At 41.4% G+C, this 27,952-nt stretch overlaps 1 protein-coding gene across 1 annotated transcript in view; it reads left to right on the top strand.

Moving 5' to 3' along the window:
• Positions 1-522: 522 nt before the first annotated feature.
• Positions 523-27,952, top strand: part of ZNF804A (zinc finger protein 804A) — a 131,709-nt gene continuing 104,279 nt past the window's right edge. The window contains exon 1 of the mRNA XM_042874745.1: positions 523-684. Coding sequence (XP_042730679.1) covers positions 523-684 — 162 coding nt within the window. The remainder of the gene's footprint in view (positions 685-27,952) is intronic.

The following is a 27,952-nucleotide window of genomic DNA, read 5'->3' as shown; positions in this document are numbered from 1 at the left end:
GGCGTGCGAGCCCGGCTTGGCGTAAATGATAACGCGGATGTAGAAACGTAGAAGAAGAGGCGGCGGCGGGGTGGAGAGAGGGGGAGCGGCGCGAGGAGAGAGGGAGAGGGCCCGAGCATCCCTCCCCACCCCCCAGATCGCGCGGAAACCGGCCCCGCCCAGTAAAGAAAAGAGAGGAGAAAATGAAAGGAGGGAGCCGGGGGGGCGGGCCGAGGGCTTTTCCCGTCCGCCCCCCGTCCCTCCCCTTTACCTGCGGGCCCGGGGGGGCGGCGGAGGCGGCGTGTGCCCGATGTCCCCCCCTGCCCGCCGCCGGCCCGGTGGCTCCCTGCCATTGGCTCGGCGCATCGGACCGGCACGGCCGCCCGCTATAACAGCGCTATGCCCGCCGCGGGCGGCGGCTCACACGGCGCCGGCGAAGCCTCGGCGATGCCGCCGCTCCTCCTCCTCCTCGTTCTCCCCCGCCGCCGCCTCCTCCTCCCCCGCCAGCCGCCGCCGTGCCGGCTGTGAGCCGCGGGGCCGCGCATGCCGCGGGGCTCCCGAGAGGGCCCCCATCGCCCGGGGAGCCCCGGCCCCATGGAGTGCTACTACATCGTCATCAGCTCGGCGCACCTCAGCAACGGCCACTTTCGCAACATCAAGGGAGTTTTCCGAGGCCCCCTCAGCAAGAACGGGGACAAAACTCTGGTAATGGCTTCTCTTCCCGCATCCCCCGCCCCGCGCTCCCCTGCCCTTCGCAGCGGAGTCTCCGCCGAGGTGCAAACTGCTGCGTGTGCGTCGGCGCCGGTGCGGGAAGCCGGAGCCCCGGCCGGGCGCTTTCGTTATCGTTCTCGATAGATACATCTGCAGGAGTGTACGGTGGTGCCTTGCTGTGCCGGGGGTGGGGCGCAGCCGTTCCGCGGACGGCGGGGCTCTGCGCCTCTGTCCAGCACCTTGTTCGCTGGGGTTCGCGGCGGCTTCTGCGCTCCGGGCTCGGCGCGGCGGTTGGGCAGGCGGTGGCTGGGAGCCCGGCGGAGACGGCTGGGGATGGGCATCCCGGGGTAGGCAGGGCTCTGCGACCTACACGGGGGTCGACGGCATGAAGCTCCGGTGCGAGTGCTGAAGCTGTCCGGGGATGCGGCCAGTGCGTATCTGGTGCTGGGGACAAGGTGCCGGTCACTAGACGGTTCGCGTCGCCCCGGGCACGGAGGGCAGAGGGAGGTCCCAGTCTGGAAGTGCAGCGAGGAGCAGTAACTTGTTTGCTTGGGGTACAGGCTCTTCGGGTGCAAAGCTTCATTTCTTTGCTAGCGGCTTTGTAAGCCCTATAAATTTGTGCTAGCTAGTTGGTTGCCCAGTTATTTAAAAAACAAAACTGTAGGTTTGGAAGGGGTCGATCAGTTAAAAGCACCTGGCTGGCCAACTTGGGAATGGCTGCGCAGCGGATCAGCTCTGTCACTTTGCGGACACGCTGCGTTGCTGCCTTAGCATCTCCTGCCTCCCACCTTGTGCTGACTTGCTGTGCCGTCGCTTCCCAAACTTCAGCTGGCAAAGAGGGGCACCTCAGCTCAGTGCGTGCCCTTCTGCCCACGTGAGGCTGGGCACTGTTCTGTCTCGGTTGTGCTGCAGGAGGTGTTGGGGCTGCGGGGCTCAGCCGTGCTGCCGTCTCTCTTTTCCCAATCCCTTCTGCAGGAGCAGAAGCAGGGCTCGCTGCCCATCTTCCCATTCCCTCGAATGCACGCCCTATATTGATGGGGAATTTACTGAAGTACTTAACATTTGCTGGAGTTGGCAAGCCTGCAATTTCTTCCTAAATAAAGAGATTAAAGCAAGGCTGAGCCAAGTCGTAAAAATAGTAACTACTACGAGAGAATCCGCGGCAGATTTTTGGATGGTTTCAAGTGTAAAGTTCCTGCTTTCATGTTGTAAATCTTACAACAATTTTATGTGCTGTGGCTTCTGCCTATTTTTCTATGAGGAAATACATTCTTGGAATTATAACCAAATATTTGTAGCATCCATGAGATGGCAATGTGTGTATAATATCTCACTGTCACAGCTGCCAACCCAAGACCTACTGTAGCAGTCCTCAGAACACTTTAAATAATTGCATGAAGCATCGCCTTCTCTCTGCAGAACAATTTCAGTCACGATACGTTTGGCAGGCTGAGACTGCTCTGGTGTAACTTTGGGGCTGCACATCATCTTGCAGTTCATAATTGATCCTGTTTCAGCAATATTTTTTATTTTTTTATTTTCCTTGATATAATAAAAGTTTGGATTTTTATTTTTTGAGAAAACATGAGTTACCAAAATGTGTTTGAGGAGACACATCTAAAACTTCATACAAACATACTACACAGGCTTTGAAACACTCTGGAAAGAAACCTACCTCAAATTTCCTTTTCATTAAGACAGAATAGATGCTTGTGGGGGAAAAAGAACAGCAGTGGTTATGACTTTGCCATTAGAGCCCTTACAGCTTCTGCTGTAAGCAAGGAGAGGTATGATTGGTTTTCACTGGGCTAGAAAGGAAGAGTTGTTGATGTTTGCTCTCTTAACAGCATAGCGAAGTCCCTCGCTGTGAAACAAATGGAATAGATGCAGACATCAAGACTTACTTGCGTTGGGGTAAGTTCTGCTATCAAGTAGGTACACATACTGTTGCAGAGTGGCATGGTTAGGTAGCTCGGATGAACACTTCTGAGGCATTGAAGTACCTTTCAGACAGCCTCTACTGGAAAATCAAATGTTAGATCACTTTGGAGGATTGGGTGCTTTTACTGTAGAGAGGATTTCAGCCTTACAAAGGTGAAAATCTTTACTAACACAGAGTAGAATACACCTCTTCAATTTCTAATGGGAACACCAGTTTTGTTAACATGTTCTCAGTATCTTCTGTCCTACAAAAAGCCCAGGAAAACTGATGATGTCTAAGTAAGAAAGCCAGAAGTATTTTGGAGCAGCTCTGACTCAGGCACATTTTCCCATTTTGCTTTAAAATATTTGGTCTGGGGTTTTCCGTGCTCCTCACCCATGTTTTCTGAAAATCCCTGCTCGCTCATAAGCTGAGGAGAACCTGAGAACAGCCTTTGTTCACACGCCGTAGAATTGCCTCAGTGCAGAACTTGGCACACTTATTAGCCTTGCTCCTTTTGAGGAGCTCTAACCTCATCCTCCACAAGAAGGTAAGATTCTGTGTGCTCTGCTGGAGTTTTATAGCAAGTAGCGCTGGTCGTGGTCTACTGATGAAGCCGGGTTTTTGGTTGTTTATTTTCCCTGCCTCACTACTGCGCTTAAACGCTTAACAGTGTATGTGCTTTTGTATCACCAAAACCTCCTGCCAAGAATGAATACAGATGCTGTCTTTACGTGATTTAATATTAGCCTGTCTGCAAAACTGGAGCTCACGAGGTTTCTGGAGAGGAAAATCCTTAGAGTTTTTGCCTTTTGTCCTGCTCTGGAGGGGTCTGGGATTCATTTGGAACTGTTCCTTTCTGCCCCACTCTCCAAAAGAGGACAAGAAAAAGAGGAGAAACACTTTTTCCTATGCGTTTGTCCCTGCCAGTGATTCTTACCTGGTTGTCCTTTGACAGCGTTCTGCTTCACGCATTTAATTTAAAGCTTTAAAAAGTTTTGGTTCAAAGCTCCCATAACGTAATGGGAAGAAAGAGGTAGCAGGCCCTGCTCACCAGGCAGGGAACATGAAGCACAAAGCTTTGTGCTTTCTGCTTTGGTTGGAAAAGAAGAAGGGTTTAAAGAAAAATAATAATAATAATAAAAAAATTGAAGCTCTACGCAGATTTGCCACTAATGAATGTGAGATCTCCTTGTCCCTGTGTTGGCCAAGGGTTCGAGAGCCAGCCAACATCCTGCTGCTAAGCCTTGGGGAGGTAGGAAGCCTCACTTTTCCCAATGGAGAAGATCAGATAGCTCCTTTTGGGTAAAAAGGGGGAAATTGCAGTATTTCTATTGCCTTATTCGCAGGCAGGTCATTTCCCTAGTCTTGCATAGCTGTATTGCCTACTGAGTGCAGAAAGATGAGATGGGGTTATACGGGAGATGGAAGCAAGGGAATAAGAGGTGAAAGTAAGAAGTAGGATAAGGGAAAGACCCCAGTTCTGGCAAGGCAAGACAGGAAAGAGCAAAGGCATGAGAAGGAATGAAGAAAAGGATGTATTTAAGCAATTTGAGGAAAATAGACTACCATGAAAAACACTTTCATTAAATGGGAAAAATTGCTTGTGCACGAGCTTTGGGTGAGATGATGGGGAAGAACGAAGGAATGTGTATCTAGTGTGGCTCTGACTATCTGATGCTACAGCTTTGCAGTATGAGTGCTCTGTAATGAGCCTGGATAACTGCTTGGTGCATGAAGGGCACACTTACTCAATTATAACCCATTGCTCCTTGCTAGGAAAATAAATAGGAATTATGAATTGATGTGAAGGAGGCTCAGCATATGTGGAAGAATAGCATCTAAACTCATAAATTTCCTTGGAAAATGTAGGAGTTTTAATAAAAGAAATTGGTGGTATCTGGGCTCTTGAATAAGGCTTTATTTTCTCCCATGGCAGTTCCTGCCATCTGAAGCATTCTTCAAATAGGTGTAATCTCATAATGATAGCTAATCTGCTGCTGAAGTACTTCATGTAATTTCAGCCCTTTAGAAAGGATGTTGTTGGTTTTGTTGGTGTGCATGAACAGATTGCTGCCTGTCCTTTGTGTTGCAGGCAATTTTTAAACTAGAAACTCAGGGCTTACGATGGGGGTCAGAAAAACGTACCAAAGGTAATGTTCTGATGCTCTTTCTGTGTTTTTGTGTAATAATGCTTATTTCATGGTGGTTTAGTGAATGAATGCGGGCCTGATTGGCCATTTATTGTCAGGGTTCATTCTCAGCGTCTTTGAAGGTTTTCCCTACTTTTCTTAGTTATCTATACTTTTCCCTTTGCTCCATCTTCCTTTTTGTGGTCTGTGAGAGAGGACTGGCTGTGGAAGGCCTGTTTATGTTTAGCTGGACAAATACGTTTTCTCCATCAGTGATCAGAAGTAATGCCCTGTTTACATGTAGTCGGTCAGGGAAGGATTGTGATGTGCCGATCGCAGAAATCCATTGTTTTGTCCAACAGTAACACCTCTCTCAACTCTCTGTGTATGTCTACATGTACATACATACGTATCTGTGCATTCAGCTGTGTGTACACAGGAGACTGCAGAGATAGAAGATGGGTAGTGCTTCCTGCTGCAAGAGTGACAGGCATGAATGTTCTCAGACTGGAACCTGTGCTGCTGTGGTTGATTCAGCTCTGAGCTCTGTGTGATGTGCCTTGTGAAGATAAGAGACACAGCAGCTCCATCCATGTTGCCACCACACAGGAGAGCTTTGTGGCTCCAAGTCAGCTCTGACATGAGCACAGGGAACGTGTGTTGGCATTTAGCATACAGCATAGGCACAGGTCTGTCTAAATAGCTGTTGGATGTCCATTCACACCGTTACCAACATCTACCTCATACTCATGTTCATGGTACTAAGCTGCTTTGAATATTTAATACATATGTGTATGTATTTGAGTTCTGGGCCTTAGTTACAGTTTTATAAAAACTCCGTGGAATTCGGATATTGATTACACTTGTGTATATTGAAAATGCCATCTGTTGTTCAGGCTGTCTGTTGCCTTTCTTTCTTTTACGTTTTGTAGAATATAGTTGTATTTCCAGATCAACTAAAGTAAACACGTTGCGGTGGACATGGAAATCTATTTTGTGAGCAAATGCGTTGAATGTATACGTAAAGAGAGAGCTTCTATGCTACAAACAATATGTATCTGAGGATCTTGGGTACCAAGACAGGAGCTGTAGAGGGACACTTGCTGTTTGGTACCTCACTCAACTAATCCTTAATTGCAGGCTTGCACCCCCATGATCTGAAAGGAACCATTGGGGCATTTTGAGCTGAGCACCACACAATTGTTTAGTTGCATACGGTAGTTGTGAGCAATCAGTGTTAACACAGCATGCATCTATGGGCTTGTAGCATCAGTGCCACAGGCTCACCGAGGGTCTAGCACTTGAACCTGAAGTTATGTGGCAGAGTGACTTGCAAAAAGTCAAGCCGTGTATTGAATTTGGCAGAGTGGGAAATGAATGTCACCTATTACTTTTATATCTTGTGTCCCATGGAGCTCTTTATGTCTTTGGTATTTTCTATGCTCGTGAGCTGATTGCTGGATGTGAAAATGTTCAAACTTTTTTCTGTGAAAGCAGCTAAAACTCATTAACAATTTTAAACAACAACAAAATCCACTTAAGTTAATTTGAACAATTAATCAGTGCCATTTAAATAACAATTGAGAAGCAGCCACTGAGAAAACAATGGAATAATTTAATAGCATGGAATTAACAGTAAGATTGTATCTTTATTGTACTTGTTGCATTAATTCGTATGAATGCAAGTGACTCGTTGCATTGTATAAGGCTCTAGGTAAGAGCGCCTGTTCACAGCATTTTCAGCTGGATTCGTTCTCTGCTGGATTGAACAGGAGGTTGTTACAACCTCATGAGTCTCGTGCAGTGAGAATAAAATACTCCTGCTATTCTTGTTTTATATTATGGCTCTCAAAGCTGAGGTTGGTTTATATGAACAGTATTCAAATTCAGCTGTAGAAGAAAGTGCTCAGCAGCAGTGGTTCCTCTTACCACACTACATTCTGCTTAATTTTGGAAGTTCAGCATGTGCTCGGCGCTTTCATCTGCATCAGACTCCATAGGAACGCATGGTCTGGTCCAGAGAATAGTAGGAGCTGGGTTCTGATGTGCAACAGATTTAAACTGGGGCAGAGTCTGATTCAAGTAGAGTTACGACTGAGCTTTTGTACTGTAAAAGCTCATTAAATGCATGGTAAACTTCAAACACATCGGTATTCTGTTGGATGTAATTAGGCTATTACCATGGTTAAATTAGTACACTTGTTCAGGTTTTTTTCCAGATCAAGGCCTTAAAGCGTAAGGAGAGCCTTCGCCTTGAATATTTTCAGATGCAAATATCCATAGCAATCTTGTAGCTCAGAGATACTGAACATTAATTTTAACACACTGCTTGAATACGCTAACTAGAACACAGCAAGTGTGTTTCTGGCTACTCAAAACCAGTCATATTTTTTTGTTTCAATAGGCTTCTGAAACCCTGTTACTGAGCATTCTCAATGTGCAGGTTGGAGTTCTGGAAGCCGCACTTCTCCCGCAGGCTGTGGGAAGGGGCTGCTTCCTACCTGCTAACAGTAGGGATTCACCGCTGGTAAAACTGCTCAGCAGTGAGGAGCAGATCTGGAGGGCGCTGAGATGAAGAGCGGTCAGAGCTTAGCACAGTGGGTTTTGGAGCAGGGCTTTTGACCAAGTTAACTGCAAGGTCTTGGGTACCCCTGACTGGTAGCAATGAAAATACTTCCTTTTTCTGCCTGGCTCTTAGGCGTGCCAGGAGAACAATTAGTTCCTGCTGAAAGCAAAGCGGATGGATAGATGCATCCTGGGATACAGGAATGGGCTAGATAATCCCATGAAATCAATCTGTGGCATTTTGTGTTATTGAATATCTTAACACAATTAATGGAGATGATGGCCTTATTTGTTGCATAGATTATTTACCCTGGTGGCCAGGGAAACTGAGCTGATTTTCTTTTTTACTTGTGATTCAAATGTGAGCATGGGAGAGGCAGTGAGCCTTCCTAATTTAGCTGTGTTTTGGCCTATTACTATAAACAAGCGCTAATCAGACCCTTTTATTTTGCCACGTGTGTTTGGAGAGAGAACAAACACTGTTCCTCTGGCACTGGAGAGAGACTGTTCCAGGATGAGCTGGAGCTTGATTTTGTTTAAAAAGAGCAAAAAGTAAACAAAACAACATTTACTCACAAGGAGCTGGACTTGTTTAACCTTGTTTTTTCCAAGAGAGATAAGAAACTGCTTGAAGGCAATGGGGAGCTGGAATTGTAAACTTCTACAGCAATTAATTTATTTGGTTACGATGTGTTTGCAGTTCCCCTCCCCTGAGGACTGGCAGTGGCAGGGGCATAGGCTGGGCAGAGGGTTTCCTTTGCCCTTGGCACAGAATGCTTTTTCTGAGCGTCCAAGCTGTGTGTGGATGTGAATTCCTGTGCAGCCCTGTTCTTCAGTAGTTCAGAGAGCACGTTTCCAAGTATTTTCAAAATGGAAATGCAGGTTCCAACCTTTAGTGGCTGTGCAGATAGCGTTGTAAGAAAGGAAATGCAATTTCTTCCCCTGCTGCACTAAGAGCAAATGCCTAAATAAGACTTAAGGACTCAACCTGACTTTCCACCCTGGTGTTCCTGTCCTGCTTGTGTCTGCCAACAGACAGGGCTTTGACTTCAGATTCTTGAAAAAGGCCTTGGAAAATGGTTAGATTGAGGTGAGGAGCTGGGAGATATATATATATATATATTTTAGTCTCTCATCAGTATTCTCTAGCCGTACAAAGGATTTAGAAACATCATTTGAACTGGTCAGGCTTTTTGTCTGACTGTGCTGATTTGCATTTCTTGAAGATGAATTTTTTTGTCAGTGTGGTAATTTTAGATTCTCCCCAAATAGCAAGTGATCAGGCTGCTCCTGCTGGGGCCAGGGCTGGCTCCAGTATTCAGTTTGCTGCCTTTCTCCCATCTAGCTCATAGCCACGTTCTGCAAGCTGGGTAGGTCTTGGCCAGGTCTTCCTCTTTAGAACTTTTTTATTGCAAAACATCTGTGGAGTTCTTTACCAGCTATAGAAGACTTTACTGAAATAGGAAAAGTGCTGTTTCCAGCTTACTGATAACGTCCTTCTACAGAAAAATGAACCTATGCGTCTGAGACTGCATTTAAAACGAAAAAAAAAGATCAGATTCTTTTACTTTGTATTAGTTTCCATAAAGTTTTGGTAAATAGATTTACAAATTGATTTACGTGGCAGAAGGTAATTATTCTTTCAGGTTAGCTGTTCAAATAGCTGCGGTTTCTAAGTATTTAATTTCAGTTGAAAGTGTTTCTAGAAGGAGACCACAATACCCATTAGCGAATAGCTTATCAATTGCTGCTTAGTAATGTGGTTTTTCATAAAATGTCTGGCATTGAAACTTTGGGGACAATCCTGACTGTGTGTGGCATTTTGATCTGAACAGTGGTTTGGTGAAGCTGTCAGTGAAGGCAACCTGCACCGAAATTTTTCAAGCAAAAAGCTTGAGAATAATATAAAATAGGTATGCAAAGGAATCAGAAATACCCAGTACAGAGAAAATGAGAAATTACTAAATAATAGCAAAGAGATAATTGATGTGATTGCTTCAGTGATGGAGAACAGCTCAGCGGCAAAGTTCTGCCTCTTCTTGCGTATTCGTGCCAGTGGGAATAGTGTCTGCTTTGTTCACTGAGGAACTTGAGAGATTCACAGTGGTCTTGGTAAGGCAGATAGCTCAGAATTGTGCAGTGGGAGGCAGTGGGCCCCTGTGGGAGTGTGAGAAACTGATCAAGTACAGTGGAAAATAACAAATTACTGTGAGAGTGGTCAAGCTGTGGAGAGGCTGTCAGATCTCCATCCTTGGAAATGCTCAGAACTTTACTGCGCAGCCTTAATCTACGCAGCAATGTTTTAAGAAAGGCACGAGACTGAACGTCCCTTCCAACCTCACTCATGTCATGATTCTGAGTTCAATCTGTTGGGGAGTGGCTTTTGATGTATTCTGCCATGATGAGGTTCTTTGGGGAGCAAGGCGTGCAGCTGTCACGTTCTGCTCACAGCTTTTTGGGATTACTCTCTTCTCCCCTCATTCCAGTTCAGGTGCAGCTGACAGAAGCAGCATCACCATCAGCTTTCTCTGGGGATCTCCTAACTATCAGAGATCCAAACCCTAGTGCTTCTTGTAGCTCCAAGAAATAAATCAAGCATAACTGTTGAATCTACTGATGATTTCTTTTCAGGCATTCCTGAGCTGAGTCATGCAATTCATTGCCAGTGACCCAATTTATAATTAAGAAAGATGATGGACTCGGAACTCTTCCAAACTAATTCATATTTAATTCCCCCCACCTCCTGTAAATCATCTGAGTTACCAGCAGTATTTTATTGATTACACTTTTTCATATTAAAAAGTGCTGGCGAGTATACTCCTAATTTTGGAAAGGCTTTTAAAAGGCACTCAGGAGGACTATTGATAAAGAAGTGATTTGTTTTTGGTAGAACATTATCTTGCAGAGGCAAGATAGATCAAACTGAGCATTTTCTAAAGAGGTTGTATGCTGATTGTCTGGCATTGACAGAGATGAAGAAATCGAGTATTATTGAGTCATCATTATGGGCAGATGCCTTCTCTGTATTGGCAAAGAAATCTGGGAAGCAGCAGCCTGTCCTGATCCTCATGTTTTCTCCACTGTACAACAGAGAAAAAAGCTTTTATGTGCTTTTGAACTGAGAAGCGTAAAGAACTTCCAAAGTTTACAGTCTGTTGATCTGTTGATCTTGCTCTTCTAAAGATAGGTCAGTTTGCTGTACAGGTATGGATATCTGGGAAAGCATTAAGGATGCTCTTGTGCCCAATCTTTTGCTCAGTCCATCAGCCGGGTGCGGAGGTCCAATTCTGATGTACATAGCCATTTTTTTCCTCTATATTGCAGGAGATACGGAATATAGCAGAGAAAAAAAAAAAAAAAAAAAAGAAGAAAAAAGAACTCAGGCAAGTTTTCTTCTTCAACTCACCGTGCTCTCATGTTGTGGGATGGATAGTGTTAGGTTTCCACGGCCTGAGTATTTCCAGGAAATGGGCCAGATATTTTGCATCCCATCATACAGTAGGTACGGTTTGTGGGATGTCTTTGTTTTATACTTAGATGCAAATACACGCACATGCCTACGTATAAAATAGCTGTTTTGTCTACATTCAGGTCTATTTTTTAACGCAGTGGTATGACATTGTATTAATTCTTCTAATGTTACATATACAACTTCTTATAATGTTCTTATTGTCTGTGTTTTACTTAAATATGATTCTGAGGGAAAGTGTCAAAGCCCCTCCTGTCTTTTCTGTAAGAAGGGACTGGTTCAAACAAATAGATAATGCCATCAAGTAAATTGGAGGATGAGTAGAAGACCAGCTTTGGAGAAGTCCCCATAGAGCAAGTCTGTCTACACGAAGACTGTGTTCTCCTCTGCTCCCATCACAGCTAGCAGAGGTTTTGATGCTGCTTGGAAGCTTTTTGGTCATGGTGGATCAAGCAGTGGCTAAAGCTACACCACAGCGTAGTCAAGAGTTGCATGTTGGATTTATATTGAAATTGATTAGTAGAGTAACTGTAGCCATGTATAATCGCCTTCCAAAATGATCTCTCAGAAGTTTGATGCATAGTGAATGTGAAAGCTACAATATGGAAGAAATTATCAAATGGCTCAAATTCAGTGTCTCTTTGAAGACTACAGGGAGGACAGAGGAATTACATTGTATTTTACACCTGCCAAATTGAATTAGTGCTACAAATCTGTATAAATGAAATTCAGAGACCACAGTCTAGTGTCAGGTAATTAGAAGCACAGATATACTTGAAGGTTCAGATCAGTTTCTTAGAAAGAGTCCTTCACATGAGTATGACCCTTGCAGAAATCAGTGTCTTCATCTCATCTATTTTAAGAATTTTGAATCAGAATGTGGAATGACTCATCCATTATTTCTTCATCTCTTCATCAGTGAGACACACAAGAAATTGTTCCTCTGATTGTTTCCCTGCAAATGTGAAATCTTTGGTTTCTTCTCTTTTCAGTGGGCAGTCATAAATCCAATTAACATTAATGAGTCTCACATGTGTGCACTGAGAGGAAAAAATGGACCTTTTGTCTCTTAAAGTATGTGTTTAACTCGAGGAAAAAAATGAAGAAAAAGCTTTTGGTGAATTACAGGTTACAAAGTCAGTAGCTTTTATCTCATTTTCCCAGTTGCTAACGCATTTGCCTAGTTCTCTCTCCCTTGTCAAGGGTCCTTGTATGAGCTATAAATGCACGATGAGTAGTGCTGTCAGTGAAGTGGAGAGCACTATATTACCTCTACTTTTAAGCTTAATCACTAATAGGACCCATTTTGCAAAATGTCAGGGTTACAATAGGGTTAATATAACTGCACTTGTGTTTCATGATGTAATTCAGTGAAAAAATGGACGCATGAATATGGCAGCCACCTGTGAATTAAAAATACTTAGTGCCCTACTTCAAAGGCTCTCCTGTCATCTGTCGAAACAGTAAGTCTGGTGTTACAAGATGTTCATGTGTATCATCGTGTACTATTCAGTGATATTTCCTGTTTGCTTTTGGGGAGCTGTGGAGCAGATTTGACTTCCTGATGACACGGGAGAAATGATGATGGAGCTCAGTGCTGTTAGCGCGTGGATGTGGTTCTAGTAAATGAAACACGGGCCTCTAGAATAGCATCTGCTGTTGCTGGCAAAACAGTCTCTCTTCAGGCAATTTTGCATAATTTATTGCCAGATAGACCCACGTTTGCTTACCGGAACTGGGCATGAATACTGAAATTCTGGAGGAAACACCTCTCTAAACGTGGCAGTGGGGAAGACTGGCTGGGCAGGCAGCTTGCAGCGGTCGCCTGCCACCCAAACCTGCCACGTGCGCCCAATGCTCCTCCTGGGTCACAGCTGACATGAAAAACGCCCCAAGGAGCTCACTGCAGTATAAGTACACCGAAACCATATGGTCCTTCAGAGTTGTAATATTACTTCGGAGGTTTAGAAATAGCATTTTTATTAGCTGTAATCACTTCAACATTTAAATCCATGTAAGTACTCAATGTAGTTGTTTTGCCATGCAAATCTGGCCTGCAGTTTGGTTGAAAATAGAAAGCATTGACATTCCAAGGAAAAATGTTGTGGAAGGACTTTTGGTCAGCCTGTGTGTTAGGAGATGTCTGGCAAGGTCATGTCTACCCTCTGAGAGGAAGAGGTTACCTCTGCACTGCGTGAGAAGATGTATTGTGTATGCTACGTGGGATGCTTCATAGCTGCTGTTACATTTTCTGTAGTTAAAAATAAAAAATCTGAACTCCTAATATGCTTACTGTTTTTGCAACTCCTTCCTCTCGGTTATATGTAGCTAAGGCCATTTTGTGCTAATTGCCATCCCTCCTTGATGGTTACATCCTTCAGATATTTGTAAGCTGTAAGAATCTGCGTTACTTGCATCTTAGCAGGCTTGGAATGTTCTAGCTGTTTTCTTTTTTCTTCGTGCATCAATTCCTCTAGTCTTGATTATACTGAGGCTTTTTTTTTTTTTTTTAAACTTCAGCATTAAAATGTGAATCTATCAAAACAGTTCCCAGTAGCCCATAAGTGGAAACTATAAGAATACTCTGGATGTTGCTATAATGGTCCCTTGATGTACAGATATCTGGGGGTGGATCATGTGGCCTGCATTTATAGTGACGTACTTATTCTATACATAGTCTCATTAAGATCACTGGGACCGCTCACTTTATCCTATTTTTATGCCATCCCTATTTCTCTCCTCCACTCATTAAATACCTTGCTGCTAATGCACCATTTGGCTATGGTGTTGGTGTGGCTTTTTTATCATTGTGTTTTTTTTTTCTCGCGTCCTTAGTCGTGCCATAAGTTGTCAGTTTCTTCTGATATATCAGATCTAACTTACCATTTCTCAAGAAGGTGCTTAAATAAAAATCTTCCTATAACGTTTGTAAGGTAGGCTTGTTTGTATTTTTGTGAGAAAAATGTGATTTCTTCTGCAGTAATTATTGTTCAAAGCTCACATACATACGTAATGAATGCACGTGTCTGTATAAGTTCTTTTCCTTGTGGGAGAAATTTAATTAATATGAAGCATTTCTACACAGAGGCAGAACTGTTTTATTTCTGACCCATTTTACTCTTATCCTCACCTCCACACCGTCTGTGGAAAATCTGAGTGACTCCTTTTACCCTGGCCTTGCTCTGTGCAAATGGAACCTTACTCAGTGTTTCCATCTTGTCCTGGCTCTCTGAGCCCCAGCCTGCTCCCTCCTCATCTCATCCCCACCTGACCCTCCTCATCTCCCTTTCTGTTTCATGAGATGACCTGAATCCCCCAAAGTTTGTCTTGAATGACGACTGTCAAATTTGCTTCTTCCCCTGCAAATATTTGACGGTGTTTTCTCTATCTTGAACTTAGATCTCACTGTTCTTTCTTAAGCAGTTGTACAATTTAGTTCTCTAAATTTTACCATTCTGACCAGACTGACACTCATCACTTACTCACTACCATGACTTGGGGTTCTTTCATCATTTTTCATAGATAGAATTTTTAAAATGACAGCTATAAGTGGAATGAAATTGAACTTCACAGAAGAGAAGTACTGGACTGGATAAATGGGAGGCTGCTTGAGTAACAGGCCTGCATTGCTTTCACCTCCCACTTGAGTACTGAATTTAGCAATTATAAGAATTGAAGGAAAATGTCATTAAACTTTCAAACACTATGCTGACAAGTTAATACGTATGCTTAGGCACTTAAAAATAAAATAAAATCTTGGAGGCACTGGGATTGTCTTCTAAGCAATGGTTGTGATGACAAAGCAGTGGATTTCAGAAGCAGTTGAAGAAAATAAAAGGATTAATGATTGCTTTTGCTGGACATCAATCCACATATATTTAAACCATACAACTGTTTCTTGCTACTTTTTTTTCCTTTATCCATTTCATTTCTTTTTAACCATCTTTTTCTTAGTTTTCTTTTTCATTTTTATTGTTTTGGAGGGGCGGCGATTGCCAACTACACTGTGACTTGTACATGGAAGATAATTTGCTAAACACAGCTCTCTGCTGTGGTCTCTGTCCCACGCTACTGCTTTGTTTCTTTATCACCTCTTCTTTTCTTTACATTTTTCCTTTCTGTCTGTACCTCCATACTACTTCATTTGGGTTGAATTCTTTTTTGATCTTTATTCCATTTCATATCCCAGATCTTTGCAAGTTCTGAAAACCTGGTGTCGTCTTAAGAATAGATTAACTGTCAATCAGAAGACGTGGATTTAAGCTGTGAGCTTTTGTTTGGATGTTTATTTTGGTTGAAAGTGAAGAAGTGCTTTTGATTGCGTAGTAAGAATAAGGTCTCTAATACAGTTTTGATTACTTACCTCATTAATCTGTTAGATTTAGTATGGATTTAATGGTGTCATTGCAGCTGCCATTTTGATTTGGAGAACAAAGTTCTTGTGTTTATATTTGTAGGTGAGAGAATAGTACAAATGCTTTCTGCTACTCAGTTTCTCTGCTTATAATACTGCGTTTGTTCCTGTGAGCACTTACAAGTGGGACAAATCCTTTCAAGGTCTGAGTAGTCGGAACTCAGAATTTTCTATTTCTGAGTGAGCACATGGCTGTTGCCTGTGGTGCTTGTGCTAACAACAGACTGGGGCAGTACGTTCAATGTGGAAGGTGTGCACATGCAGCTACAAATACATATTAAAAATACATTGTAATGGCCACCATTCCTTGCATGATACGAACTCTGTGGTGGAGGCCGAAGTGAGCAGGTGGTGGTGACATGAAAATGAAGGCACCTCTGCTTAAGTTTTCTTACAGAAATTTTCTTGTACAAAAGTAATAAAAACATGATTTTTGAAGGAGAGAGGTGGAAGGTTGGGGGGAAGAGGGATTTGTCTGGTAACAAGGAAGGAAGCATGGACTGTTTAAGTAGCGTTGCTAAAAATGCTAAGGCATATCATGCAGAAAAACACGTATGTTTTTGTATGACAACTCTGCAACTCTGGGCATTTAAAGAGTAGATTTCAAGGACCTGTGGCAGCATGAACCTTGCATGTGTACAAAGTCAGCTACAATGCAAATTGCTCCTTTTGTTGGACTTGTAAACTACATAAAATCAAAAAGTCAAGTGGATATTCAAAAATCACAGCATCATTTGACTTGGAAGGGTCCCTTGCAATGAACAGGGAGACCTACAGCTCGATCATGGTGTTCAGAAGTCTGTCCAGTCCAAGCATGGAGCATCCACCAGCTCTCTGGGCAGCATATTCCAGTGCCTCACCATTCTTACTGTAAAAAAAAAACCAAACCTTTGTCCTTATATCCATTCTAAATCTAAAAAACATATACATAAAAATGAATGGTGATTAAATGTGCATGCATGTTTAAGAAAGGATTGAGAAACGTTTGACTCCAATATGTCAAACCTCATTGAAGAGTTTTCCTTCTTTTTTTCTCTAGCTCATCTCTCGGAAGAGTAGTCTCTCTAGATGCCCATGAAAGCCATGTGCTTGGTAATTGTGTGCTCCCTGTGCATCCACATGGATGTGCTTGTTGATATGTAAGTAAATGAGAAATTCTGGGCTCATATGAGCCATTCGTCAAGTTGGCGCTCCAAGTATGGAAACTAAATGAACTGGAAAGCAGCTTTTGTTTTTTTTTCTAGAACAAACCCCAAGCTCAAAACATGCACACAAAAAATCCAAAAAAACACTTAGTGAGACATTCAGTGAAAGAGGTAACATCTTTTGAAAATTTGTACTGCCTTTCCAGGTCTGAAACAGTATTGTTTGCAAGTACTTAAGTATCAGAATCTTTCCAGGGAAACGTGAGGGGTTCTTATGTGGTACAGTTACCATCTTTAATATTACAGCCTTTCCACTGACAGGAAAGACATCTTTTCGTTATTTTATACTTAGATCCACTTACTGCCTGGAAACGTAGCCTGTACTTAAATATGTTAATTGTTTAAAGGTGTCAGATACCACAAAAGAAATGTCTGCCTTACCATGTATTAAGCGTGCTGAATAATAATTTAATATGCTCAAACCCCTAGGCAGGGAATGATGAGCTTTTCTAACATGGTGCGTATCGGAGAATTTCCGAGTCTCTTTGCATAAACAAAAAGTAGTTGTTTGGGTTTGGTTTCTGCCCATGTTGTGTACATTTTGCTTATTTAAACTACTTCAGATGTTGTTTTTAATTGTTTTATTTCATAAGGAGTGGTGTAGATTTTGCAGCTCCGGTGATCCCCATCCTCTTCCTCAGTCAAACAGTGTATTTCACTCATGTTGGATGTTAATTACAACCTACTCAACGTTGTCAGGAAGTGATGCCTCATAAAATAGGGTCCTGTATTGCTGTTCCACTGGTTGAAATATGCAGTGCATGAGATAAATTGTGTCTTCTACTTTAAGTGGACAGTGGTGGCTGAATCAGATATTTCTATTTGTTGTGATGTTAGTGTATAACGTATACGTGCATTTGGGTAACCTAAGTACTTCTAACCTGTTGAATAGCCTGAGGATTGCTTTAGTTCTTCTCCATTTCCGCACAGCCTTCACTGTTCCACACTACTGAATGGAAACCAGGGAAGAGCTACTTACGCTTCTTAAAGCAATAAGTGGAGAATGTTTAAGTTAATCATGGGGAATGTAAGAATGATCACATTACCTTGACTTAAAAATGTTGCCGCGTGTTATCTGAGCGTGCTTTTAGCCTGGGAAATGCTGAGCGAATTGATTCAGCTTAGCTTTCTTTCTTTTTGCACTAAACTAATTAGAATCATCTTGTGTTTCTTACGGTTGCTGACAAGAGTGAGGACAGTTGACAAATATCACAGGAGTCAGGACTGCCTTATAGTATTGATGTTGCTTAAATTCCATAAACACATTGGCCTGCGCCTACATTCTATTTCATTTCAGAGAGATGGTGTAGTTTTTAAGCCAGTTGCCGTTTCCTGCTTCCTACACAATGATGTCATGTGCACAGCAGTGCTGGGGCACACCAACTGGATTCTTGAAGGAAACTCCTCTTCCCTCCACGGGTTTACCAAGAAATGCAGTTATTACCATCCCAACCAATGACTGGCTCTGAAACGTGTGTGAGGTCTAAGGAATCAGAGGAAGTCTAGTAAATCTTGGAGTTCCCAATCTGCTTAGGGTCCATATCTATTTACGCTGACTGCCTCACAGTACACATCCATGATGCTGTCTTATTTTGTTAATACAGACACAGCCACAAATGTCTGTGAGAAACTGAGCTATTTACCGGATCAGAATATTACTCTATGATAAGAAGGTACACACTGGACATTATGCTTATAATATAGTTAAACAATATATTGTATCCTTGTGATGAATGAGGTGATAAAGCAAGGCAAGAACAAATGATTTCTTAATTTTTGTAATATGTGCTTGCATGCAAACATAGTTATGCACAAGTGCACACAAAATTTCCTCGCCATATGATGGCTATGTCTGTTTTAGCAAGTAATGAGGCACAAAGGAAGCAGCTCCACAGACCAAGAGTGACAGAAGCCCAGAGTGCACTACTGATGGACTTCCAGGGCTTTTTCTTCGTGCTAACTCTTGTTCGCTCCAGTGACGTGGAAGGCCATGAGCAGTTGGAGTGCGTGAGGCAGGTCCTGGAGTTCATCTTCCAGCATCACTCCTGTGCTCCAAGACTTCTCCATGGTGTGAATCAAAGCATCATAAATGAGAACAGTTGGGAGATTCAGAAGTACGTGCTTTGGGGTCTGAAGTACGAATGCGGATGCATCTCCTGATGTAGTTGTTATTCTGTTGAGAAAAACGTACTAGAAACAACTCTGAACTATTTTTTTTTAAGGTGAAAGAAGAAGGTGGCAGAGAGGCTTGTGCCGTAAATGAAAGCGTCAGTGCTTTTATTAAGTCAATTTATATTAGCTGTTAGTTTTTGTTTCTCTCCAGCAGAACATTCACACCTCATTTCAAATTAATTGCTCATCATTGAAATCAGTGGAGATAACAAGAAAAGTGCAAGCTATTTTGAGTGTTTGAAGGCAGTCTGTTTCCCTACCCCCAACAGGTCAAGGAGTTGGTCTTTTTGACTTCAGCAATAACTGCATCTGCTGGAGGAATCGTGCTTTTGCTAGTTCCTCCCCATTTCCTACCATTCCTCTTCCTCCCGTTTTCTGCTCAGTGACTGCATCTTTTAGAATTTTTTTCTTTGTTAAATTTTATTGAGCTAACTTCACAAAACATGAGATTCAATCACTTTCTACGTTATAGCCTCTTTCAATTCAGGATTATATGAACTTGGGCAGAAAAACAGAACATAATGTTTAGAAAACATTGAAAATAGTTAAAGACTTTTTTTAAAAATTTTTATATTTCTCTGAAATAAGGAGGAATTTGATGCAGAAGTTAAGGAATTAGATCAGATGCAGTGCTTGTCTTACAGGAGGGCAGCTTGGCACCAGCACAGCAAAGCTGCCCTCTGACTTCTTCAGCAGTTGTTGCAGTATCGCAGCAGCAAAATAATTTGATGCTTCCTCCAGCCTTCTGTGATTGCCTGGCTTAGACCTGAGCATGTGAAATAGCACAGGGAAAAGCTAACTTAACTTTCAGGTTTAAATAAAGCATCATCATAACCAAGATGCAGGCAATTCTCCCCTCTTGGAATTTCTGAACAGTTTGCACTTGCTCTTTCTTGCTTATCTTCCTTCCCTCTATTGCTTATATTGCATGACTCCGCAGTGCGACAGGGCCAAGGCTGTGCAGCTTAGGTGAGCAAAGGAAATGGTGTGACCAGGCTGATGGTCTTTAATCTTCTATTTTATTTTATTTTTTTCCCTCTCTTTGGTCTTACTGAAGTTTGCGACAAAACTCCAGCTGAATTTAATGCTGGAGCTCCTTTCTCCTATTTTAACTGTTTGGATGAGACTTGGTTGTTTTTCCCCTGTGTAAAATACTTTACATAGTCATTAATCATGTACTGCATGATGTTTTGGGACATGATTGTTCTCTACTGCTGTAGCAAAATGCTGAAATGTATAAGAAAAGCAACAGTAACAGTTAGAATCATCAACAGATGAACATTTGTGAAGTTGGGGAAGAGTAATACTCCTGCAGATACATGAGTTTTTTCCCAAAGAAAACCAGTGAACGACCAAACGTTTTTGGGATATGAGTAATTTTGCACAGGGTGTAAATGGTACCATTTTCCAATAGAATGATACACATGCAGCTCCCTCTTTGTGTATTTTAAAATTACAAGGCAGCCAGGTTGGTAGTGATGCTTTTATTTTTTGGTACTGCTGTATAACCTGAGCTGACAGCTTCCCTTAACAGCCGCACATAAAGTTGTAAGTGGGGTGGCTGTGACCCACCTGCCTCAAGTCCTTCTGTTCAGCTGGCACTTCGCCTGCTGAGAAATCACTCAATAACATTGGAGGAAAACGTATGGGCAGGTAGCAATCAGCTTAAATCCCTTCCAACTGCCTTCCTGCTTTTACCTCTAACATTTACTGATGTCCTTTGGCTCAGTAATACTATCCGTACACTTGGATTTAGGGGAACAGGAATTAATGGACTTCTCTCAGTTGCAGAGAAGTATGGAGCTCGATTTCAAATAGGTGTGTGATGGAGAAGAATATGCAAATTTGAATCTGAACGTGGTGATTAATAGCAGTGTTGTGTTGAATTTTGAGATTGCCACCTGATCTGTAATTGCAGTCTCATTTAAAGGAAACCTCTCATACCTTTTGGCATCAGTAAATATTGTGCGAGGCACAGATTGTACACAGATATTTGCAGTGCACAGCCACAAGTAAGGCCGTATGCACTCAGGTGTTTTGGTGGAGCTATGACCATTCCTCTTTTTTCCCATTAGCTATAGGTGTGTTGAAAAATTGGGCATTTCTTTTTTTCCCCTGCTTTTGTTCCTTGCTTTATATTTTGCTGGAAAAGGACTTGTGACAAGGCTTGCTTTTGCCAGGTACATACAACCAAGATGAGCTGGCTTTTTCTCAAGGAGAGCATAAGGACAAGAGCAGTTCAGCACAGCTGGGTATGGGAGTGGGAAGCCAAAGGCTGGAAATAGCCATTAGCGAAGCCCTGGCAAGCACAAGTGCAGATCAGATGACTCCAATGCAGGAGGGAAGCGTCCTGGAGCTTTTGTGTTGTGTGACATTGGAGAAACCTTGAGCCGATCTAATTTGCACAGCCAAAAAAGTGCTTTATTGAAAGTAGGTATTTTTGTACTTGTGCATTGCAGTTTCTCGAGATTCAGCTAGAAGAGTCCTGTAATTGAGATGAGGTAGCTTTGGTCTGTGTCCTGAATATAACTGTTTGAGATTCAGTTCAGGGGAAAAAAAAAAAAAGAAGGGATTGTTGGTGGAGGAGATAATTAGAGGAAAACTAATTAAGTTTCTTTCTTTGTATTTTTTGATTATGGTATTTCAGAAAAACAAACAATCAAAAATAATAAAAATTCTTCCCTGCTGCCATCTTCTTTCCTTCTCTCCTTTATTATGTTCTGAAGTTACAAGTGTTTTATGGGAAGAGGTTTTTGTTGTGTTTTTGTTTGTTTTGGTACTTTGAGATAGTCCTTAATACTTCCCTCTTCTATCAGCTGATGGGACCCTAATGTTCTTGATCAGAAGTTATGGTTAGGGCATACAGACTTAAGGAAAGAGAAGGATGTTTTTGACCAACAGACTCCAACTTAATTTTCTTTGCATTTTCCTCTCTCACAAGTTTCCAGCATAGATATTGGACGCTGATCCGGGAGAATGGGAATCCCCAGTGCCTGGTTAGTAGCTGTGAGTGCACACACTGGTGCTACGCAGTGCCTGGGTTTTGGGCAGCACACGCACTGCAAAGGAGATGAAAGGAAAAGAGGAATCTCTCCAAGTGTTACTAAATAGCATCTTTTTGGCCTCATAGAAAAGGAACGCAGTACACAAGCACTTCTTTTCTCTGTCTCCGTCAAAGCGCAAGTTGTTTTATTCTGGTTATTTTGTTTCATCTTGGGTTTCTGGTCATGTTTGTTGATTTTTATTTCTTTTTTCCCCCTGTTGCTTTAATTGTGGCATGCTTTTAATTAAAAAAGAAAAAAAAAAACTAACAACAGCTAGTTGTGGAGTTTAGGGCATGGAGCGTTTATATAGTTAAAAATTACAGCACTTTTCTCCTCCCTCCCTCCAGATTTCCCAGTAATTACAGGAAGGAGAGATTATTTTATCTAGAGCTTTTCCAGGCATATAAAGTTAGTTAAGAAGGTCACCACTGCAACTCCTATTGTAAAATCAGTTTTTCAACTTTTGACATCAGATATTCTCTTGGGAATTAGCTGAAGAAGAGAACTACAGATAAAACCTGAATGATTTTATGAAGTCTACTAAGGGAAGAAGAGTTTAAACTTAATTTTTAAGCCAATATTGAATACTTTGCATTTGTAATATTCTATTAATGATTTGTGAAGAAATCAGCCTGAACAGAATCTTAGCTTGCTTTGCAAGTTGGGACTGAGTCTTCCATGGTACCTTTTATGTGAGCATGGTTTCACCCATCTGTGGCACAGAGCTTTAAAACAGGTGCTCTTATCTTATATTCCAGTCTTCTATTACTACATGACTGTGCACCTCACACAAAGGCTTTTGTTCTTTTTATTGGAGTGGTGCCATCTGTTGGAATATGATTTCTTTGTAACACAGCGGTTACGTACAGTTCATTGGATGGTGCGCTTCTGCAGTCTTGGAGATGGTAGGCATGAGCCACCTATGCATGAATAAATAGAGATTAGAATTTCACTGTTGGGTGGAGAATGCCATGAGGGTCCTTCCTTGTTTGTTAACGCTTGGTTTGAGTTAGCTGCCATCCTCAGAAAGCTGTTTGGACGTACTACAGACCTTGCTCTTCATAAGGGTATGGAAGGCTGGCACTGGCCAATAGATTTTCCACTGAGTCGTGCACCATCTTCCTGTGCTAGTGTTAAATTGGAGCATCCAGGAGCACAAATCCAGCATCAAATTCATTTCCATGTGCTTGTATCTCACGTAACTCAGGATTGCTGTATTTTAGTGACTGTAGCAAATATTTTCTGAGCCAATCAATGCATGGATTGCTGCACAGTAGATTATTTAACTGTAAAAGAAAACATAAACCCTTTTATATATATATATATATATTTTTTTTTTTTTCCTTCTTTTTTGAACAGAAAGGAGCATTGTTTAGGGCCACTGAAAACGGGAGTTGAAAAGAATCAATTTTTGCCACACCAGTTGAACAGAAAAGACTGTGGAGATGCCAGGAGAAGGCTGGCCGTGGCTTAGCAAAGGTCTGGGTGTAGTTACAGTACCTTGAGGAGGAATTCAAGGTCTGTTCACAGGTTCAGCCAGAGTGGTGGTTTCCCAGGAGAACGAACCCCGCCTGATAGCTTACTTGACAGTGTGGTAATGGGCTGGTGCCTAAATTGTTGATGAATTTACATTTCATTGTATTTAACTTCTGTTGCCATCAATATAATATAATTTGGAGCAGTCTATACTGGTTATTTTATAGTACAGTTTAGTATACTTGATTTTTGGGATATAGAATCTATTTAAAATAGAAACCCAAGTGTGTGTTATACCATGCCAGTCCAATGGAGACTGTTTCCCATTCAGGTGTCAGTTCATAATGGATCTGGATGTTGCTTTATCTCTGTGACACACACATGTGCTTTGGTCCCGTGATCCATTTTCTTCTCCAGCTTTTTTCTTCTGTTGTGCACGTCTGCTTTTCCCACATCCTTGACTGGTTTGTGTGTGTGTAAAGCTCACTGTGTATTTGGCTTGGCAAACCTAAAGTGAAGTTAACCAACAGCTGAACTGGGAAAGAAAAGAAAACGGTATTTGGGAAGGAACTTTTCCAGTATAGGAGAAATCTGACAAGTAGTAATGTATGGTAAGCACAGCATTCTCTAATATTAAAATAGATATATAAAGAAAAATAGAAAAGAATAAAGAAATATGAGGGAGTTTATCGTTGGATCATTTTTTCTTTATAATTCAAAAACTTGGGTTTGTGAAACTATGCACCACACTGGGGCAGCAGTTAGCAAGCATAGGTTGCCTGAGCTCCAGCCTCGTGTCATGGGCGTTTTTCTTTTGGTGTTTGTGTGGAGACTGACAATTGATTTTGATGGGCCTTGTTTAACTGAACTGTTTGTTCAGTCTTCTGATTGGGGTTAAGCAGCAGTTGCTGACTGCTTGTGGATGAGAGGGAAAAAGATGGAAATAGAAATGTTACCAACTGATGATCCTATAAGCACGTTAATCTCTACTGCTCTGATGCACGATTTGAAGAGTATTGTGTGAATCTGCACACAGTTAATTAGCTGTGTCTATGAACTGGTGTCATTTTTACATTGCATGTCCCCTTCCTAACCATTCTCCCCATTTTTAGTTTTCTGATGTGAAAAAGGTGATTTTATCACTGTAATCTGCATTTAGGAAGGTGAGACCATCGAGGGCTTGTCCTGTATGATCCTAGTATGATCTCAGTGTCTCTCCAGAGAAACAGCTCTTCTCATCAAGCATTCACATATTCTGCTAATTTATAATGCATTATTTGCAGTTAAAAATATCACAGTCTGATTATTTTTTATGTTCTGTTTTTTTGTTTTGTTTTTTAATGTTAAAAAATATATATGTTGGAGCAAGGAAACTGAATTCCATGGAAACAAGTTCTGCCCTCAGTTTGTGCTTCTGCCAATATTTATACACAGATATCCTTCAAGCATTTCTCCTTTACGTTTTCAGGACCAGGAATTTACCAATAATGACAGTCTAATTCTGTGGAGTCAGAGATACAAACATTGCAGGCTACAGTTAGTTTGACTGATTTATTTTTTCCTCCCCCCGAGACTTACCTGCTTTAATAGTGACAGCTTAGAGGGCTTCTCTGCCATTTAATGTTCAGAGCAAATGAGGCAGCAATCTGGTAGATGTGTTCCAGGCTCTGTGGCTATCCAGAGGCTTCTTGCATTTCTCTTGTTCTTTATCAGGTCATAAACCTCACTGAGAAAGGGCCAGGATATTCACCAAGATCGCATTTTCTATTTCTTAAAGTAATATTTAAGGATTGCTTACATTCTGTTATCCTGACTGATAACGTATTCGAATATTTGAGATGAATTGTGAATTCTGATTGTTTTGGAACTGATTGTAATGGGGTAAAGGGGACTTTGTATTCCCAAAAAAAGAACTACAGCAAATTACAAATCCTCATTGTGTAGTTCATGTCTTAATGCCAGCAATGCTTCTATAGTATTATTTAAATTATTTGAATTTGGATTAGTAATTGCATGGAAAAAGTCAAAATCTCAAGTATTTTGCAACATGTGCTTTCTGATCTGAGCATGCCAAAAACAGGCTCATGAGTTTGCTGCTTAGGATCTGCATGTGAATTGAAAGAGTTCGTTATGTATTTAATGACTGATTCACCAGTGAGTCCTTATATATAAGGTAACTGTTATCCTCTGTAGGTTTAATGCAGTCATTTTGAATGTCGTGTTATAAATTCCATTAAGGTGATAATTATGTTATGATCTGTGGTAACTCCTTTCAGAAACTTCTTGCTTCTACCTGCTATTTTCTCAGCTTGTGAGTCGGGTTATGCAGTGGAAGTCAGGTAAAGGAGTGAAAATGAGCGAGAATCTGTATAGTAAGTGTAGCAATGTCTACTTGAAGAACTGGCCAACTGACTTTGCCCATCACAAGAGCCACAAAACTGAGTACTGAAAATGTTTAGTATCACAGAGAAACATCTAACTGGGAGCGCTAGCTTTTCCTTTCTAACCTCGAGAGTAGATGTGTTGTGCATAATACAAGTTTTAACTAGTCAAGCAGATCTATGTCTGTCCTTTTACAATAAGTGAAAGCGATAGATATTTTGGTGGCAAAAAATAAGAACCTTGCATCACTATTTGTAAATAAAGAAGGATTCTGGAAGGACATGAAATAAGCGTTGCTCTAAATATATTTTTATTGATCCCTCTGGAGTGCCTAAAGACTGGGAGACATTAAGTCACTAGTGCAGTGCCTCCGTGGCTAATAACATGCCCCATTCTAGGATGGAAAGCAAAACCTTAGCACTCTGCATTATCAGTATACAAATCTTAGTTCCATACAAAACAACACGTGATGAAGAGGGAGGCTTCCTTGTTGGGATGGGCTTTGCTGAGGCTGGTAGGAAAGGGTGAGACAGATTTCTGAAGGTTGGACAGACCTGTGAGAAAATGCAGTCATGCTTGACATATTCGCATCTGCTTCTGGTGCTTACTAATGCAGAGCTGGGAGCGTGTTGGGACGATGGACAAGTTCATACTTTGGCATATAAAGCTTGAACTTGAACATATATACTTGGTGTATGTGGCAAGGAGCTAGTAAAAAGTTTGACCTAATGGAACTGTGACATCTGGATGTGACTGTATGGATAAAAATGCAGTGCTAATGTGCAAGAAAAATAATGTGGTTGAAGTCCTTCTTGTCCTGGTAAGAGGTCCAACATATTTGTAATAAACCCGGATATTTTTCTGTATGGAACGTATTTTGATCTATCCGCCATCTGTTTGAGAAAACCCTTCTGTCAGGGTAGGTGTATTAAATAGGGTTTGGTCTCAAAATATTGGAATGTGTAGTGATTTTTCAGACTTAGTGCTGAAGAGGATATGGTGATTATATTGAGGTCACTACAGAATATGTTGGCTTTGGTAGGGTTGGTATTTTATCTGCAAATATACAACATAATTGGCTACTGGTAGGTGATGGAGTTAGTTCTAATAAAATCTGTAAATACTATATTACTCTATAAGTAAATGATGAAGATCTTGTAATAAATATAGTAAAACAGTTTTGTGGGTTTTTTATAATATATATTTATTTTTCTTTATAGAAGTAATTAGGGAGTGAATTTGAGTGCAGCTTTTCAGTCCACTAGCTGTATTTTGCCACTGGGAGTTTGTCTTCATATATTCTGTGTGTATATTACATAACCTGTGTGCATGAATGTTTGTTTTTAAATATATAAATAAAATACTGTATTTCCCACTCATCTGTTAACTGTGGATTAGGTGTGCATACCTGAACTACTCATGCAAATATTTTAAGTATTATAAAATACTTCCAGGCATTTTGTATAGCTTGCTACATGTCAACCTGCTTTATTTTATATGTGTTAAGACATTAAAAACTCTGTTATAGCTATGCTGAGAGAAAGCATTGGTAGTGAGTTGGCAAGAACCACGTGTTTCCGTTAGTGATAGCAAGGAGCCCTGTTGGATGTTGCTGCAGCTGACTTGAAGCATTTCACTCAGAGTTGCTCTCGAGGCTCCACTCATCACACTGGGAAACCTTTCATTATTTCCGTTCATGCTGAGCACAATCCTAGAATCGCCAAGGTTTGACAAGACCATCCAGTCCAACTGTCCATGTGTCACCAATAGTTCTCACTAAACCGTGTCCCTCAACACAATGTCAGAACGTTCCTTGAACACCTCCAGGGTCAGTGACCCTACCTTTCTTAGCTGCAGTTAAATTCCAAGAGCCCAGGTACTTTTTTTTCCTGCTTATATGTTTTGTTTTGTTTTACTACGAGAAGAAATGAGATACAAATGTCTCTGTACCTACAAATAGTATATAGCTGTTTAATTTTTTCCTGCATGAAGTTTTAAATGGTGGCCTACATCATGTCTGAACTATGAATCAGTATGAACAGCATTCTTATTTGTTTTCTTCTGAGTTTTATATATTGTAAGTGGATTGTGCATGAAGTTTCTGGGATTAATGCATTTTTTCAGGACGCAGTCGTTTAAAGGAGAGAAGGGTAGAGATTAACCAAGAAAAGAGGTACATGGATGGTTTCATTTCATTTTTAAAGCTATTGACTCGTGAAGTGAATGGTTTTGTTTTCCTAATCAGCCAATTAATTGTTTTCATTGTTTGGGTGGTGATTTACCAGCAGGAGGTGGGAAGTGCCAAATAATGAACATATCCTCACCGAAATGAGTTCCAAGCTGATTATTATTGAATATGGCTTTGAGTGAAGCCTTGTAAGGAGCTCCTGCCGCAGAATTCTCTGAGTGCTCTGGGGCTGGAAGATTCTGTGGAAATTTGAGATCTGCAGATAAATATTTCAAAGCAGCATTTAAATCAGTA

This window comes from Lagopus leucura, unplaced genomic scaffold (assembly GCF_019238085.1).
Source record: "Lagopus leucura isolate 7727_CA_CO unplaced genomic scaffold, USGS_WTPT01 Super-Scaffold_100012, whole genome shotgun sequence".
NCBI lineage: Eukaryota > Metazoa > Chordata > Aves > Galliformes > Phasianidae > Lagopus > Lagopus leucura.
Note: the sequence above shows the minus strand (reverse complement) of the source record. Positions and strands in the feature narration are given on the sequence as shown.